Below are 17,338 nucleotides of genomic sequence, written 5' to 3'. Positions count from 1 at the left end.
CTGCAGCAAGGCCCCCCCAAAATCAGAGATCCCTCACCCCTCCATACCCTCAGCAGTCATTTATGAAATACCTCCTAAGTGCCAAGAACATGACCATTCCCACCCAGGCTGTCGAAGAGCTGCCCAGTAGGGACAGGCATCTTTGGTCCATACCCAGGCCAGTGTGTGCTCCAGACTGGGCCTTCTGTCTAATACCATCCTGGGCAAGGGGTAGGCAAGGTAAGAAAATACCTCTCAGATGCTCAGATACCGAAGAATCAAGACAAAAATGGGTAATAATAGCCCTGAGAAGAAGTGGCAATTTTTTTTTTTTAAATAAACATGTTACCTAAGGAAAATCAGAGGTCAAATGGCAGATGGAAGAAAACCAACAGTGAGATGTGGCTCTGACATCAGTATTCATGCCAAGAGCTTCGGGGCTGGTGTTTGCAGGGCCAGAAACGGAGGAGGCCAGCCTGAGTCACCAGCCGCCCCTGGGCAGCAGGGCCAGCATCTCCGCTTCCTCCGGCAAGGGCACATCCCCTATGCCTTGCTGAGTCTCCAGGGAGGGGGCCTGCTTCACACAGGGGTACAGCGGGAGTGGACTGAGTTCAGAGCTTTTCAGGCGAGTTCTCTCAGGCCCAAGCACCATAAATCACAGAGAATGGAAAACAAGAGTGAGAAATAAAACCCCTGGCTTCCCTCGAACTGCCAGCCACTTTCTTTGGGCTGTAAATAACCACAGTTAAACCAAGCACCCTTTGCACTTCTCGGCAGGGAAGTGCATGAAAACATCTGATGTAAGGATTTTAAATGCTTAAATGCTCTCTGCCAACATCTACTTAACGGCCCAGGGCTGCGTCATCCCAATCTTTGAGGAGAGCCCTGGTGCTCCTCTCCACCATCCTTCTACTGCCTCAGACCACTGCCCTAGGTGCCCCGGTGACACCGTGAATGGGGAGCAGGGGTCAATTAGCCCTGGCAGAAGGAAGTGAGTGGCACCGAGCTGAGGGCCTAACTGTCCACAGTGCCAGCCCTGGCACTCGCCATCCTGTAAGCTCCAGATCGCACAGCTGGTGAGTGGGTGGCGAAGGCCAGACCTGAACCCCTGTTGTCCTAGTTCCAAAGCTCAGGCACGTTGTCAACAGGCACACTACAAGGCTGCCCAGGAAACCCATCCTGTGACTGTGACTTTGGAGTCACAGCCCTCACCCTGCCTTCTCTCTTCCAAACTTCGCCATATTACAGCGCACCTGGTAGTCCACTCAGGCTTCATGAATTCTGTGTTTTCATTTTGATGATGATATCTCCTGAGTAAATGAGTAAAATTCATGTTTTGGATCCCCCGGAGAACTACCTTTTAGCAAGAACCACCCCAAGTTGCTGCACAGTTATTTGTGTTTGTCAGGAGAGCCACTGCAAGTGAAGATCCCACCACATCACAGTGGTCCACGGAAACAAAGATTTCAGGGTAATTTCAAAGAAGACAAGTTGAGGGGGGAAACTGAGTCCTCCAGGTAGAATGGGGCAAAAATAGAGCTGAAGCCATACCCTGCCCAGCAGTCTATTCCTGTGCCTGGACAGTGTGCCTCAACTCATTAGCAACAAGCACAGCAGTACATACCCCAGGATGAATGTTTCTGCCCTCAGTTCCAGTGATAATTAGATCAAATACTATTAACACACATCTCAATAAGCCTCGATGCTGACTATCTTTGAAGAAACTGGGTAGCTTCATGAGATTATCAATGACACCATTTGAAGGGTTTTATTAATCATGTATCTGAATACCCTGAACAAAGACACAAAAGCTTAAATGTATTAAGATAGTTTTAAAGCCTATTTATGTAAGCAGGATTAGGTGCTGAACTGAAAGTACAGATTTTACATATAAAATTGAAACCATGTCTATATAACCCCACTGTTAACATCCACAGTTATTTTCAGCAGAATATACTGCACTTTTTTTTTAAAGATTTTATTTATTTATTCATGAGAGACACATACAGAGAGAGAGAGAGGGCGGGGCAGAGACACAGGCAGAGGGAGAAGCAGGCTCCATGCAGGGAGCCCGACTTGGGACTCGATCCCGGGTCTCCAGGATCATGCCCTGGGCCGAAGGCGGCGCTAAACCGCTGAGCCACCCGGGCTGCCCTACCGCACATCTTCTAAACTTAATATTATGAACCTTAATTGTATTAGTTTTGGGTTTTTTTGTATGTACTTTATGCATTTGATTTTAATTTACAGAATTACAAAACTATATACCTATGAGGTTTGTACTTAGTTCAAATGTTCCACATTTTGGAGAAACATCATAATAAAAATAATTAAATTCAACAGAAAAGGTTTCTGAGAATTTCTTTTTCCCTTAACTGGAATCAATACATTACTCAGGCTTGAGAAACACTGACACAATAAAACCCTAATGATGGGTATTTAGATCATTTCTGGTTATTTTAAGAATATAATGTGCAATTAATCTCCTCTTCCAAATATTTTTGTGTGTTTGAGCATACCTGTAAAATAATCTAAGCATGGCAATGCCAGGTCAAAGTGTAGGTGCCTTTAGTGTTCATAAGTGCAGTCAAATTACCCTCTGACAAGACTGCAATTACTCTCTTCCAAACTATATATGCAAATGTCTGCTTCCACACACCCTTGACACTTTTCATCTTTTTGCCAATCTGCTAATCTGACAGGTACATTAAGATATATCAGAGTTGTTTTAATTTACACTTCTTTAATCAACAGAATGAGTATTTTTCCATATGTTTATTTGCTATTTTTCATTTCTTTATTGTGTATGACTGAACTGCCTGTGGATGCTCTTTGCTGATATTCTATTAGATTGTTTTATTATTTTCTCATTGATTTGTTGGCTCTCTTTGCATTCAAGCTCTGTCTCCCAGGACAAGGTTACTTTGTCTTGTTTCTCATGTGCCTTTTGGCTTCACTATAGTAAATTTACTGAGTAGGCTTTTTAAAAAGTTTTTAAATAAAACACACAAACCGTCTTTCTTTTGTAGCTTTTGTTTCCTTACAGTTTTTTTTTAGGATTCCATTGATCATCATTTAATATTGTATTCATCTAGAATTTCCTTCATTTAAGGCATAAAGATAGAATTGAGATTTTTTTCCTTTTCCTAGATATCAACATTGATTATGGAATAGTCCATCTTTTCCTGCTGAATTGAAATGTCATCCTATCATATACTAGCTGTAAGTTACCCCAATATTTGGACTTATTTCTGCATCCTCTGCTGCACTGAATAATTTTTAATCTTATGCCAATACCAAACTAATTTAAATAGTATGTATTTATGAAACCTTTTGAAATTTGGTAAGGCTAGTCTGCCCATATCAATTTTTTCTTACATTTTCATAGATATTTCCATGTGTTTAATTTTCTGGGCCAGAAGTCTGCAAACTTATTCTTAAAGAGACAGTAATTATTTTAGGCTTTTTGTGGGTAATAGTCTCTAATAACTACTCAGCTCTGCCTCTGTAGCTGGAAAGCAGCTACAGGTCATGTGTAAACAAATGAGTATGACTGTATTCCAACCAAACTTTTATTAAAAAAAAAAACAACAGCAGTCGGCTGGATTTGGATGAGCCATAGTTTGCCAGCCTCTCTTCTGAATGAACCCTAGTATCATTTCTGAAAGTTCTCACACCTGAAATTCTTATCAGTTAGAATTGCTTGGAATTTAATGATTAATAGTGGGAGACTTTACATTTTTATTTATTCATTTTTTATTTTTTATTTTATTTTTTTTAATTTTTATTTATTTATGATAGTCACACAGAGAGAGAGAGAGAGAGGCAGAGACACAGGCAGAGGGAGAAGCAGGCTCCATGCACCAGGAGCCCGACATGGGATTCGATCCTGGGTCTCCAGGATCGCGCCCTGGGCTAAAGGCAGGCGCTAAACCGCTGCGCCACCCAGGGATCCCATTTATTCATTTTTTAGACTTACATTTTTAAATGTTGACTCTTACCATCCAAGAACATATTCATGGCTATTGTTGCTTCTTCATAAGATTCTGAAGTTTTCCTCAGAACTAGTGCATATTTCTTGTTTTATACAAGGTATTTTATCTATTTTTATGTTTATTTATTACTGCACATGAAACTGTTTCCATTTACTCCTGTTCAACCACCAATACAACCTACTAGATTAATGCAAAGCTTATAACCAAATATATAAGACTTCCCTGGGATTGATGGGTAAATCCCATGGGACCTAAGTACCCTCTGAAACTGCATGTAACATTTATGAGGAAGTATATTCTCATAGGAAGAGACCATAGCTTTCTGCAGACTCTCAAGATCACTAACCACTCACTCCCCTACCACTAATACGAGATCCCCTGACTTAAGGTGGGTGAAGGCCAGGTCTTTGGCATTGAAACAGAATCCAAATATAGGTAATTGCAGAGCCAGAGAGAGTAGGAGCCACTGACCTGACCTGGTTGCCTGAGAATAGGAGTGATACCCAGGTTTATGGAGCACCTTCCTGCTATTATCCATGGGGGTGGTACCACTGAGAGCCCAAGCATCCTAGAAGGCCTGCGATCAAATTTGCCCTCATCTAGCTTTCCTAGACTTTCAGGCTGAGGTGTTCTCTTATCATGGGCTCTCTATACCATGCCCAATCTCACTTCCTTCCTATGGGGCCTTGATTTCCCTAATTGCTTACTGGTATCATGAACTGTCTGCTACCAATTTCTCTCTCATCCCCTGCCAGGACCCTCTCCTGGCCCTCTGATGGTCCTATAGTCCTATCATCATGGACAAAGGCAGTATGGGTGCACGAAGAATACAGGCAAAAGGGTTCAACAAACACAAATCTTGTCTTTGCCAACATGCTATAAGGCAAGATGTGAACTTCTCTGACCTTAGCTTTCTTATGATAAATTTTTTATACCTCCCTAGCATGGCTAAAGGGATCAAAAGAGATAATGCATAAGAGCTGAGAGTCACTCTTATGGCAAAGAGCTTACTATTTAGCAATGGTCAATTATAACCCACTTCTCATACAGCCAACTGGCATCAGTCAAGCCCATGAAACCTATGGAGACTAAAATTCTACCCTTTCCTACTAGTGAGTCTGCTTTCTGTTGGGGTCTTACCAGTTTATACTTAGCAGAGATCTACTGTGGCCCTGCCATTAGCCTGATCTCAGTGTCATGCTGTACTCAGGATGGCCCCGTGGGCATTACTCCCATTGAGTGGGAGGCTTATGTTCTCACATTGCAAAGAGCTGGCTTGAACTGAAAACGAATATAGGACAATTCTGAGATCCAGAACTGGATCTCAGGCAAGATTTAAATTTGAGTTTTCCTCTTGAAAGAGAAAGACTGCCTCACTGTCACTTCCCAAGCCTTGGTTTCTCTGTCTACAAGATATGGATAAAAATAAGGGCAGCTAAATGTTATTGGACTATGTGGCAGGAGACCATTCTTCCCCTAAACCCTATGATAGAGATTCTATTACCATCACAGAAACATATAGTGGTTAAGTCACATCCTGAAGCGGCAACAGTGAAATTTGAACCAGGTAATATGGCATTAGAAGCCAGGCTGTTAGCTGCTGCCAGTTATGTGCTGGTTTCATGGAAGGCTTTAAATCCCATATAATTCATACATTCCCTTTACCAGCTCAGGTCCACAACAGAGGTTTAATAAATGATAGCTGCCCTTTCTTGAAGCAGAAATTAGCCCTCCCACCAGGAAATGACCTCCTACCAACTAGACATCACTTTAAGAATTGGCCAGAAAGGGAGATTAGAACATGAAGACTCCTAACTCTGGGAAACGAACTAGGGGTGGTGGAAGGGGAGGAGGGCGGGGGGTGGGGGTGAATAGGTGACGGGCACTGAGGGGGGCACTTGACGGGATGAGCACTGGGTGTTATTCTGTATGTGGTAAATTGAACACCAATAAAAAATAAATTTATTAAAAAAATAAAAAAAAATAATTGGCCATACCAGGACACCTGGGTGGCTCAGCAGTTGAGCATCTGCCTTCAGCTCAGGGCATGATCCTGGGTCTAGGGATTGAGTCCTGCATTGGGGTCCCTGTGAGGAGCCTGCTTCTCCCTCTGCCTGTCTCTGCCTCTCTGTGTGTGTCTCTCATGAATGAATGAATGAATGAATGAATGTTTTTAAAATTTAAAAATAATTTAAAAATAAAATTAAATTTTAAAAAAGAATTGGCCATACCTTCAGACACTGGCCATTCCATCAGGAACCAGATATCCCAGTAGAAATTGGTCATCCAACAGAAATTAGTCATCCCATCAGGATGATTCATAAAGGTCATGCCCCAGCTAATGCTTCTCAGGAAGCAAACTGTCACAAGGTAGAGTTCTATTAAAAAAAAATACGTATAGTTCTTCAGTGAAAAGAGAAACAATGCATGTTACTATTAAATGCACATAAAATCCAAGTACTCAGGGAAACTTCAAGTCTATCTGGAAGGGAAGAAGGAGATAAGGGCATAAATTAGAGGTAAGCTGTCCATATAGAGCCTCAGGGTACTCTATTATGTGCCAGGCAATGTGCTATAAGCCTCCAGGTGTCAGTTTATCTGAGCCCTTACTCTTGAAAGGGTTCCTTGAGCCTATTTATAGATAAGGATTCTGAGGCCAAGAGAAGTTAAGTGAATTGTCCAGATTATGGGAGTTTATTTTATTTTATTTTTTTATTTATTTATGATAGTCACACACACACAGAGAGAGAGAGAGAGAGAGAGACAGAGAGAAAGAAAGAGAGAGAGGCAGAGACCTAGGCAGAGGGAGAAGCAGGCTCCATGCACCGGGAGCCCGACGTGGGATTCGATCCCAGGGTCTCCAGGATCGCGCCCTGGGCCAAAGGCAGGCGCTAAACCGCTGCGCCACCCAGGGATCCCCAGATTATGGGAGTTTATAAGAGGTAGGGATGGTATTCAAAAGCAGGTGGCCCCAGGCCCTTTCCATCAAGCTTCAATGGGTACAATGGATACCCACAGAAACATATGACCAGAACAAACCTTGCCTCCTGCATAACTGCAATAAGGCTGGCCCTCTGGACCAGAGCCTTTGCCTCTCTTGAGGCCATCTCCTGAGGAGTATCTGAATATGTGTCTACCACTGCCACAGGCGTGGGAGTCTGAGCCTGGAATAGAACCAAACAAGTCTCATACAAATAGGGTCAAGACTGTACAGATATCACCTCTGCCAAAAGGGAAGAGCCTTCACATCAACAGGAAAGAGGTATCCAAATGCATGTCACTATTTTATATTGTTTTTAGGAAGGCAGCAGGATGAAGCGAAGAGATTGGTTATTTCAAGTATTTAAGGATTTCAATTACCTGAACCCAGTGAGGCACACATACCAACAACAGAAGCAGCCCCATTTCTTCCAAAAAAGTGCCCTTCCTCAAATGGCCACTAACAGGGAAGCCCTTGGGATTGGAGGGAGCAATGTAATCCAGGCATCTAATTGTCAGACACACTGCAATTTACAATCAAATTTACATCACTCTTAACTATGTGTCATCACCGGGAAATCATTTAGTCTTTATAAGACTCCATCCTTTCCTTCCAAAATGGGCACAATACCTACTTTCCTGGACTACTTGGAGGTTTGCATAAGATCAATTATGTAACACTTGGTGCAAAGTAGGTTCTCGGTATGGTGGTTCCCTCTTAAGGCTGAAGCAGCAGTGTTGACATAAGACTGCAGAGACCAACTGGGAGTTATTTGTCCAGAATTGGGGAGTGGATGAAGGCTGTGCCCAACCACTACCACCACCACCACCCCGCCCCCCACCAATAGAGCAGGGATAGCTGGACAAGAATGCGATGGCTATAAAGAAAAACAGCACTAAGTGCTCTAAAAACAAGAACCGAAAGAGGTGAAGAACCCAAAACTGTCCTGCCCCAACCATGTGCCAGTGCATGGATGGCCCTCCAAGGAGGCACAGTTTCCCCGGTGTAGAGAGGAGGAGGCCCAGTGAGCCTACGTAATGTTACCACACCCCTCTGTGATCTGGTGAGACGCCTTCCCATTACCCTACATTACGTTGCATAATCCATCTTGGAGTCACACTGACTGGGGGGTGCAGGAAGCACTGGGGGTTAAACCTCTCCTCCCTCAAGATTGATGAAATGCACTCCAGGCATCTCTTGCTCTGATTAAAATACACGGATGATAAATTACCAAACTCCTTGCCGTGGAAATGTGAGTGATAGGAGGGTTGCTGACAACTGGTCCAGGGCGATCAGCACAGAAGGAGAAAGAACAGCGATGCACAGCCTACCTCCTCTCCATCATTTTCTGACTGCTGAGCATCTGCGAGTGTCTGTGGGTGAAGGGCAATGAAGGTAGCACAGGAGAAGGTGATCTGGAGGTCAGTGATCACAGATGAATGGAAGCTGACAACATATTATACCTTTGGCTTAACTAAATACCAGGAGCCTAAGAAAAGTAAAGAAGTATTTCTTCTTCCAAGGTGACAGTTGTAAAATGGGAAGAGTTCTGCCTTGACAATCACCGGCCACTCCTGTTTGCCCCTATTCCCTTCTGATAGAAACATTCCTATATAAGAGGTTTGTGCCTTCAGCCTGAATCACCTTCCTGTCTAGAATTTCTTCCAGGAAAGCATCTCCTAGAAACCAGTCCCACTCTACGTTAACATGCAGCCATTTGTCTTCTTTCACAGGGCCATTTCCTCCCTTGGCCTTTTCTCTCATTATGGAACAAGTTTGATGCCCACAAACAGAATTTCAGGCATCAGAGAAAGATTGGAGAGAGTGTCTTGGAAAAACACCAGGAGAAGGGCTGTGTAGCCTGCCGATAGAAGTAGAAAGTGAGAGACTGCTTCTCCAGCTCACATCTGTTCCCAAAAACAGACAGGCTGCTTCTGGGCTCCCAGATGGGTGCCACAGAGGACAGGATGGAACATTTCAGAAAATCTTCTTTCTGGGCTTGTGCCTACCTGGAAAATTCCAGGACGGTGGAGTAGAAAAACCAAGGACCTTAGACCCAAGGTATAAATCACATCCCTGCCACTTTCTAGCTGAGAGACATTATAAGTTCTTTAATTTCTTCAATTACCTATTCTGTTCAATGGGCATAATAATGACTCCATATCAGTTGGTGATGGTGAGCATGATAGGGGATAGTGAAGGTAAAATGGATGGTAAATCATGAGAACTTGGTAACTCTTCGCTCTCTTCTCTACACCATAGCTAAAGAGAGCATAGATTAATGCTGCCACAGGATAGTAAAAATAGCCATCAAGATCAAATATTCCCACGCAGCCTTCTATCGCTCAGTGAGTCTGGTGCCCCTTACCCTCAAGGCCACATTTGCCAACAGCATTATTTAGATGAATGGTGGTACATTTATTGATCCTGGGGAACTGGGCCTTTAAAGTCCTAATGTCTTTTGTCTCCTGGTTCCAGAGAGAGTCTATGGAGAGTCTGAGAGGCCAGTGAAGGCTAGATGATGACCCAGAAAGAAAGACAAATTTGCATCTCACTCTGCCCCAGCCCTTGTGACATTCACTCTCCCATATGCTTCCCATATGCTTGAAGAACATATCCCATATTCAAGCATATGGGAAGCACCTGAAATCTTGAAGTTATGAACACCATGGCTTTGTAGGAACCAATTTCTTCACCATAACCAGGGTAGTCTTTTCCCATAAATCACTGTTAAAATTGCATTTGTCCAAGTGCTCCAGATTTCCAAACCCTTTCCCATTGACATACATGAAACTCAGGGGTGAGTAGGTAGTAAGGGGCTATCTCCCTGGATGACCATGAAGTATAAAGAAAGACAGGACTCAGATGGCCAAACATGAGTCTCAAAAGTACACTGGGGATTGATCTCTAGGTACAATCTGTCCCAAGCCCCATTTACCTGACCTCACCTCCCATACATCTGCCCTCCACCCTGGGCCACCTGCTTTCATTCCCATCCCAGCCCCGCCTTCCCTGTGCCTTCCACACTGATCACTGTCTTGCCTCATCCTCTCAGCTGTTCCAGTTAAACCCTGCCTAGGTCTGTTTGGAGCCTTCTGAAATTTCATATATATTTGTTTTTCATTAACATTAAATATTATTCATTAAACATCATTTTAAATTGCTCCCATGGCTGTTAGCCAATTTAACTTTTTCAGTCAAATCCAATATACCTTATCTCTGAATGTAGTACATCTCAGAGACTTTCTAATAGTCTAGTTTAGAGAGCTTTGTTTAGAGCTGTATTATTCTCTTGTAATTTAATTTAATCTATTCCATATCCGTGGTGATATTCCCTTTCTCATCTTTAATCTTGTGTATTTGCGCTTTCTCTCTTATTTTCATGATATCTAAGAAGAGCACATCCATTTTATTGGTTTCTTCAAAGAATCAGCTTTTAGATTCACTTATAAATTCTAATGTTTTTCTATTTTCTCATACATTAATTTCTATCATATTTATGGTTTATTGCTTCCTAATTTCCTCATATTTCTCTTTTTTTAACTTCTTGTGTTGAACGTTTTGTTGATTTTCATTCTTTCTCATTGATCATGAAGCATTTAAGGCTATGGATTTGCTTCTAAGTACAGCTTTGGTCACATTCCATAAGTTTTGGTGTATAGTGTTGTTCTATTAATAGCTTGTAATTGTGGTTTTGATTTTCATTTGTACCCAAAAGCCATTTAGGAAGGCTTCATTTCTTCTTTCCATGTGATTAGGTTTTATTTTGCTGTGATTTTCATTGTAAGTGCTACAACATGAGTCTCCATAGGCAGGGAAGACATTCCTACTCCATTTTTCAGAGAGGAAGAACCTGAGGCATGGCAAAGTTAAGCAACCAGCCTAAAGTTTCAGAGATTTTTACCAATGAAATCAGAAAAGGAAAAATGAGCTTCAAAATCTCTTGTGTAAGTTGATACCCCACCCAGCCACCAAAGTTGACCAAAATGGAATGCTCAACTGTCCGTGACCTTTTCTGGTGCTAGGGAGTGAAGTGAAGGGTTTTGACAGGTAGGGGCAAGGCCTACGACAAAGCATACAGGTCTCCCACCAAGTCATGCTGAGAGGGCACCCACCAGAGCGCTAGCGCTCTTCTCCTTGCTCATGCTCCTTCCTTGCAAAGGGTGTAAAGTGGCAAAAGATGGTTAGTGCTCCATCTTACAGATTAGGTCCAGAGCAGCAGGAGAAAAGGGCCTGGAGGATCTTTGTAACACAAGCTGTCCAGGTGGAAGAGTAGCACCCCGAGGTCACAGCTAGATTATCCAGATGGGGCCAGTGTCCATAACACTTCAGAGGTACTACTCCATAACTGTATTGTTTAATCCTATGAAGTAATTATCAGCCACCTTCACAGATAAAGAAACCCAGGCTCAGAGAGATTAAGGAACTCACTTCAGGTCAGGATTGATATAGCTGGATAGTACCTCCTACAAAAAGTGACAAGATATTGCAGAAGGACTTGGTGATGATTTAAAATGCCTATTTCAGAGAAGACTTCTGGAGGAACTTTTAAAGATGGACCTGTAGAGTCCTGCCAGGGTTTTGGGACTCTTGATCTTGAGGTTGTGAGTTCAAGCTCCATGCTGGATGTAGAGATTACTTAAATATACAATTTTTACATGACTTGTTCCCAACACTCTTTTCCTAAGATGAGAAGTGCTTTACCCAGACCTGGGGACTAAAGCGCATATGAAAATTTTAGGGTGTTTGCCCAGCACATGGCAGGTGCTCAATACGTATGGAGTTGGGAAAGCTCCTTTGCCCCTTTCTCCCTTTAGTTTGTGACTCAGGCTGAAGGATGGTGGCCTACTTCTTGCAGAATCAGACATAGTAAAGTGCCAGAGCAGCAGAAGCCTATCTAGTCCAAGGGTTCACTACTGGAATTCATGGATAGAATGCAGGGGGTACCTAAAATTTGGATAGGAAACACTTGTATCTTTATCCTCACTAATCACTCACAGCAATTTAGAATTTCCTTCATTATGCATGTAGGCAACAGACCACAGTAAGCTGTGGACCTAGGACCTGCGACTGTGACTAATTGAAATCACAGGCGTTTGGCACATCGCAGTTATCACAGACATCTCAAAGTATCAATTATATGCACCACTCTTTCAGAATTTATATGCGTCACTACTTCTACCTACATCTAGATTTTGTCACTTAATATATTAATAAATAAGTGTATGTGCTCCGATATATATAAATATTTTGATAACTATTTTAATATAATTAGTTTCCTTATAGTCTAATATATTTTATTTTACTGATTAAAGAAACATTATTCTGAGAAGGGCTTCAAATGCTTCACCAGACTTCTACAGAGGACCCATGGTACAAAACCAAGTTGAAGAACAAAGGGTCAGGGATAAAGAAATATGCCCAGAGAGGAGAAGTGATCCCCACAAGACCACACAGAAGAGTCAGGACCAGAACCTAAATCTTCCAACCCTACCAGCCTGTGATGATCTTACAGACAGTGGGGGACATGAGGATGCAGGTAGTGAGCACACAGCTCAGTTATATGCCACAGATCAGACTTGTGACAGCTCTGGGAACAGGGGTGTGGTTCAGCCAGGGGGGTGAAAGGGGCAAGGGAAATGGAAAGCCAGACTGCACTGTTTGCAGCCCTGCCTGCTGAGCCAGGGAGGCCTTCTGAGCAGCAATTACAAATATTTATTATTTGTTTTCCTGAAGTCTGCTCACATGGAACCAAGTAATAGATTAAATGATCTTTCAGTGGCCACATGAGAGGGTAGTGGGGCTTGATTTGTCTGGATAGTTAAAACCCACAGCATGTGCCTGTGTTCTCTATAATTGTATTTGAGTAGTTTAGGGGGATAATATAGTCCCTCAATATAATATCTCACAAGGGTTCATGCTTGCCAATAGGAACAGAAGCTTTCAGTTAGTCCTTTTCCCTGCTACCTGAGACTTAATTAGATGAATAACTTGGAAAAAGAGACAGGGTGCTTCTTAGAGGAGGATATTCTCTTGTTTAGGGAAGACTGACATCATTGCACCTAGCATTTTGCAAACTGGGTGCCTGGGACTCCAGGCATCCACCCACCATTCTCCTGGCCTTCCCTGAATGCTCATTTCATTCACGGTAAGCCCTTGCTTGGAATTTTTTTTTCTATATTTCTTCACCACCACCACCACTATTTAATAACGACAACGACTATAATAATAATTGGGTAGCAATTCCTATAGCTTGGGGTCTTCCAGGAGGCAGGAACTCTCAGTCTATAAGGAAGGCTGTTACATCAACAACGATTTTAAATACTGTGTGATCAATGTTAGGAGAGGTGAGCACTGGCTTCTGGGGCACTTTGCCAAGTCTTGAAGAAATGTATAAGCAAAAGGAGTTCTAGGCTGAGAGAGCAGCACATACAAAGGTACTGTGGCAAGAAACTGCATGGCCCATTCAGGCCTCAGCAAGACTTGCCATCTCCCCGGTGCAGAACGCAACTGTGTTCTTGTCCTACTACGGTGTAACAGTATGGATGGGTTTTCTTGGAGAGGCAGATTTTCTTACGGTCTTATAAGGCTGGAAGATGTTCTGACAGAAAAGTAAAGAGAGTATTCTTGGAAGGGGTTCCAGCCCAGGAGAGTGGTGTAGGGGTCGTTGACCTCCAGCTCTAGGAGAACACCTGCTCCAGACCTGGAGAGAAGCTGGGCTGGTGGTAGAAGTGTAAGCCAGGTTCCTTTGCATGATCCATAACCGTGGAACCCTCAGAGCAATCTGGAGATCCTCCACCTAGAAAGTTAGGAACACCAGATAGAGGGTGGACAAATTGAATCTTTGCAAAGCGGGGCTCTTCAACTGAGACTTTCTTCCCTTTCAAGTCATTGTAGAGCATGGTGGCTGAATGGATTTATGGACCCGTGTTAGCAACTGACTACTGCTTCAGATAAAGGAAACTGTCCATTCACATGCATTTATCCGCCTGCCTTTAATGCCTCACCATTGAAGATTTATCTACCACATTGGCTGCAAGACAAAATCTGATCCAGGAAAGCTCACTTCTAGAAAATGATCATTACTATTTCCATGTGAACCAAGAAGGCTAGTCTTTGAGAACCACAGGGATATTTCACTTCTCGGTCCCCATGCTGAGTAAGGGGTCCCTCCTCCTGTTCTCTGCTCGGGGCTTCCCTCTTCCTCCTGTGTCCAGTCACTGCCTGCCTACTTCTCTGCCTCACTATCTGAGCCAGAAATTTACTGAGAGCAGGGATCATGGTCCATTCTTTTCCAGGTACCTCTGGCTTGGTGCAGACCTGGCCCTAAGAGATACTCAGAAAATGTCAAATGGCACCCTCATGCAACTCAAATCCAGAGCTCAGTACTTTTGTCTTGGAAGCTCAAATTTTTTCCTGTGTTGCTCAGCACTGGTTCACACCAGGTACCCAGCTCAGCCACAGGCTTTTTTACTCCGAATCCCACATAGGGAAGCTGCCTGGGCATGCACCCAGCCACCAGTAGGCTTGCTCAAGCAGCCAGACATGCAGCATCACCACCAGGCTAGGTATCCATTAGGCCCTATGACATCAGTCACCCCATCTGGCCCTGCCATTGCAAGGCTCAGGCGGCTCAGCCAGCCAGGAAGGGGCAGAGCTGGAATCCCATGAGGCCCAGGGATTCCCACAGATCCAGAAAAGCTGAAGAGCCGCCCTTGCCTTTGCAGGGCACATTCATTCATAAGAAGACACTGGGGACCATACTGAGGCAGCTCCTTGTCAATTCTGTAAGTTGGCAGTGGGGTAGCCTTGGTAATAATACTGGTCCTCCCCTAAGCCCTATTCCACCATCCTTGCACACCCACCCCCAGTGATGTCACACTTGATTTCACGCTGAGTTTACTCTCCTGTATGTGGAGGACTAGCCTTTCTTACCATCACATTATCCCCTTGGGGCCAGGCACAATAGGACATAATAATGCAACAGTAAATGGTAACAACCCTTCATTGACCTCTTTCTTTATGCCCAGATTCTTGCTGAGCTATTTGTAAACATGCTATCTAATTCTCCTGACAGCCCATGAAGAGGCCCCACCATACTCATCTTACAGATGAGGAAACTGAGACTCAGAGATTTAGCAGTTCATCAAAGACCACGGAGCTGGTCAGTGACACAGCTAGGCTTTGATGTCGGCTCCTCCTGAAAGCTGTCTTAGATGATGTTCTTCTTAGCCTTATTATCAAGCAAAACAACTCTTCTTATGGGAGTTCTGTATAAGTTACTACGAGTCCCTAAGTTTTGCTTAAAATGCTATCTTTGGACATGCTGCTTTCTTATTAAACTGCTTCCACGGGAGATCACAGATCGAGGACCCATGGAAGCAGCATGGGAAGGGGAAGACACAGGCCCACCTCAGCTACTTCTAAGCATGTATCATAAGCAGGTCAATTTCCTTACTGTCTGGACCTCAGTTCCTCACCTGGAAATGAGATGATCATATCCGTCCTGCCATGTCAGAGGAGGCCAGACACGATGGTGAGGGCATAAAGACACATAGGCCTGAGGAGGCAGCCTGGACGGGGCCTTGTGGTCCCCCGATACCTCCATGGGTCCCCAAGTAACACTTACTGGTCTCTTGCTCATGATGAGCACACTTAGCTCCACCAAGAGCATGCCTGTGTCCCAGGTCCCCGCCACACCATGCCTCGTCTTCCAACTCAGCAGTGAACACACACTTAGGGAGCCCCTGTTGTATTCTAAGTACACTCCCAGCCCTGGGGAGCTGACAGTGCACACAGCACCACAGCCCTGCCCTCATGGAGCTGCCAGCCTTCTGGAAATAAGACCTGACACTCCTCGGGCACTCATCATGGGCTATCCCAGGTACTTGAAACTTTGCTCACTTGCTCCTCCTTGGAAAAACTCTGAGAGAGGAGTTGGTATTACAGCCAAGGAAACCGAGGCACCGGAGCGCTATGGAAGTTACCCAGGAGGCAGTGCAGCTGGGTTTGAGCTAGCCAACTGGTGCTGAAGCTCACACACTCTGCTGCCACAGGTCTTTGACTGTTTTCTCTCTAACATCAACTCCTTTCACCTTTCCCTCCATAGCTTCACCAGCCTTCTCCTGCTCTACTTTCTACTATCTCCCCCTCCCTTGGTCCAAGCCCTCACCCTGTCCTTCTGGAAGCACAGCAGCCTCCCTCTGCCCCCTCTGCCTCTTCACCTCCTGCCCAGCTCCTACCTAGCCTCTCATATCTCTACTCCATCCTGCATTCCACCCCAGCTGAGTCCCAAATAATGTCTAATTATATAACCTTGTCTTTTAAAGCCTCCTGTAGTCTGTCCTAACATGTATTTCCATGTTTCTCCCTCCATTCACCAATGCTCAGTTCACAAAAGCTGTCCTCCAGGCCAGCAGGTCTATAATGTTAGTGGAGTCGCTGCCTTTTTTGAGAAGCCAACAAAAGCTATCCCTCCCCAGGAAATTAGTATGTGCAAACTCTTCCCAAAGCTGACACATGCTTCCTGAACTATCCCAACTCACAACGTCACCATGAAGACCTCTGCTATAGACACACCAATCTTGTTCTGTTTTTTAGTTCCTTTAAAATATGTGCTTTTCCCTCCCCCTCTCAGCATCTGCTCATGCCATGTTCTCCATCCATGATGCTTCCTGCATGCTCATTTTCATCTGATAAATCCTAGTGATCCCCCAAAACCCAGTCCCAACATCACTAGGCCAGGCAAGAGCTTTCCCTTGACACTTTCATCCACAGCTCCCTATATGGCACTTCAGTGCTCCCCTGCCAGGAATCTGGGACCACATTTCATTTCCACCAACCCGACCGGACCCCTTGAGGGCTTAGCTGTCTCACAATCTTTCACTTCATTTAGCATAGAGATCTATAAACAGTAGGCATACAGGGTTCAGTTTTTGAAAAAGCAGAAGATCCTGGATGCTAACGAAAAGGACTTTCATCATCTGGGCCCTACTAATAAGGCCTTGCAGAATCTGGGCTTACAGAAAATTTCACCAGACATAAGCATAGAAAAATTATCTCTTGCCTTTGCCATTTTTGAGAAATATAAACATTTCATACCCACTGACTACTGCAGTTCTGGAATTCCTACTTAAATCTCAATTTTGTTAGTAGTGGTAACCTAGTTTACAGGAATCCATGACTTCGAAATAAGGTCAGATCCTGATAATTAGTTGTGATCCATATTTTCTATCTGATAATTAGCTTATAGCTGCAGTGATAATTGGGCCCTACATTTTTGGGAGGTGGCATATTTTAACAAAACCAGGTACTCTTCACGTGCTCTGATCTTCTGTCTGCTTTGTTAAGAGGTCGTTAAAGTGAGAACTATAACACAGGAGAA

At 43.9% G+C, this 17,338-nt stretch overlaps 1 protein-coding gene across 1 annotated transcript in view; it reads right to left on the bottom strand.

Annotated features, from left to right (window-relative positions):
• CLSTN2 (calsyntenin 2) overlaps nt 1-6,320 on the bottom strand; it is a 483,511-nt gene extending 477,191 nt beyond the window's left edge. The window contains exon 1 of the mRNA XM_038571050.1: nt 6,206-6,320. Coding sequence (XP_038426978.1) covers nt 6,206-6,305 — 100 coding nt within the window. The 5' untranslated portion in view covers nt 6,306-6,320. The remainder of the gene's footprint in view (nt 1-6,205) is intronic.
• Nucleotides 6,321-17,338: the final 11,018 nt, after the last annotated feature.

This window comes from Canis lupus, chromosome 23, assembly GCF_011100685.1.
Source record: "Canis lupus familiaris isolate Mischka breed German Shepherd chromosome 23, alternate assembly UU_Cfam_GSD_1.0, whole genome shotgun sequence".
Lineage (NCBI taxonomy): Eukaryota > Metazoa > Chordata > Mammalia > Carnivora > Canidae > Canis > Canis lupus.
This window is presented reverse-complemented; position numbering and strand designations above follow the sequence as displayed.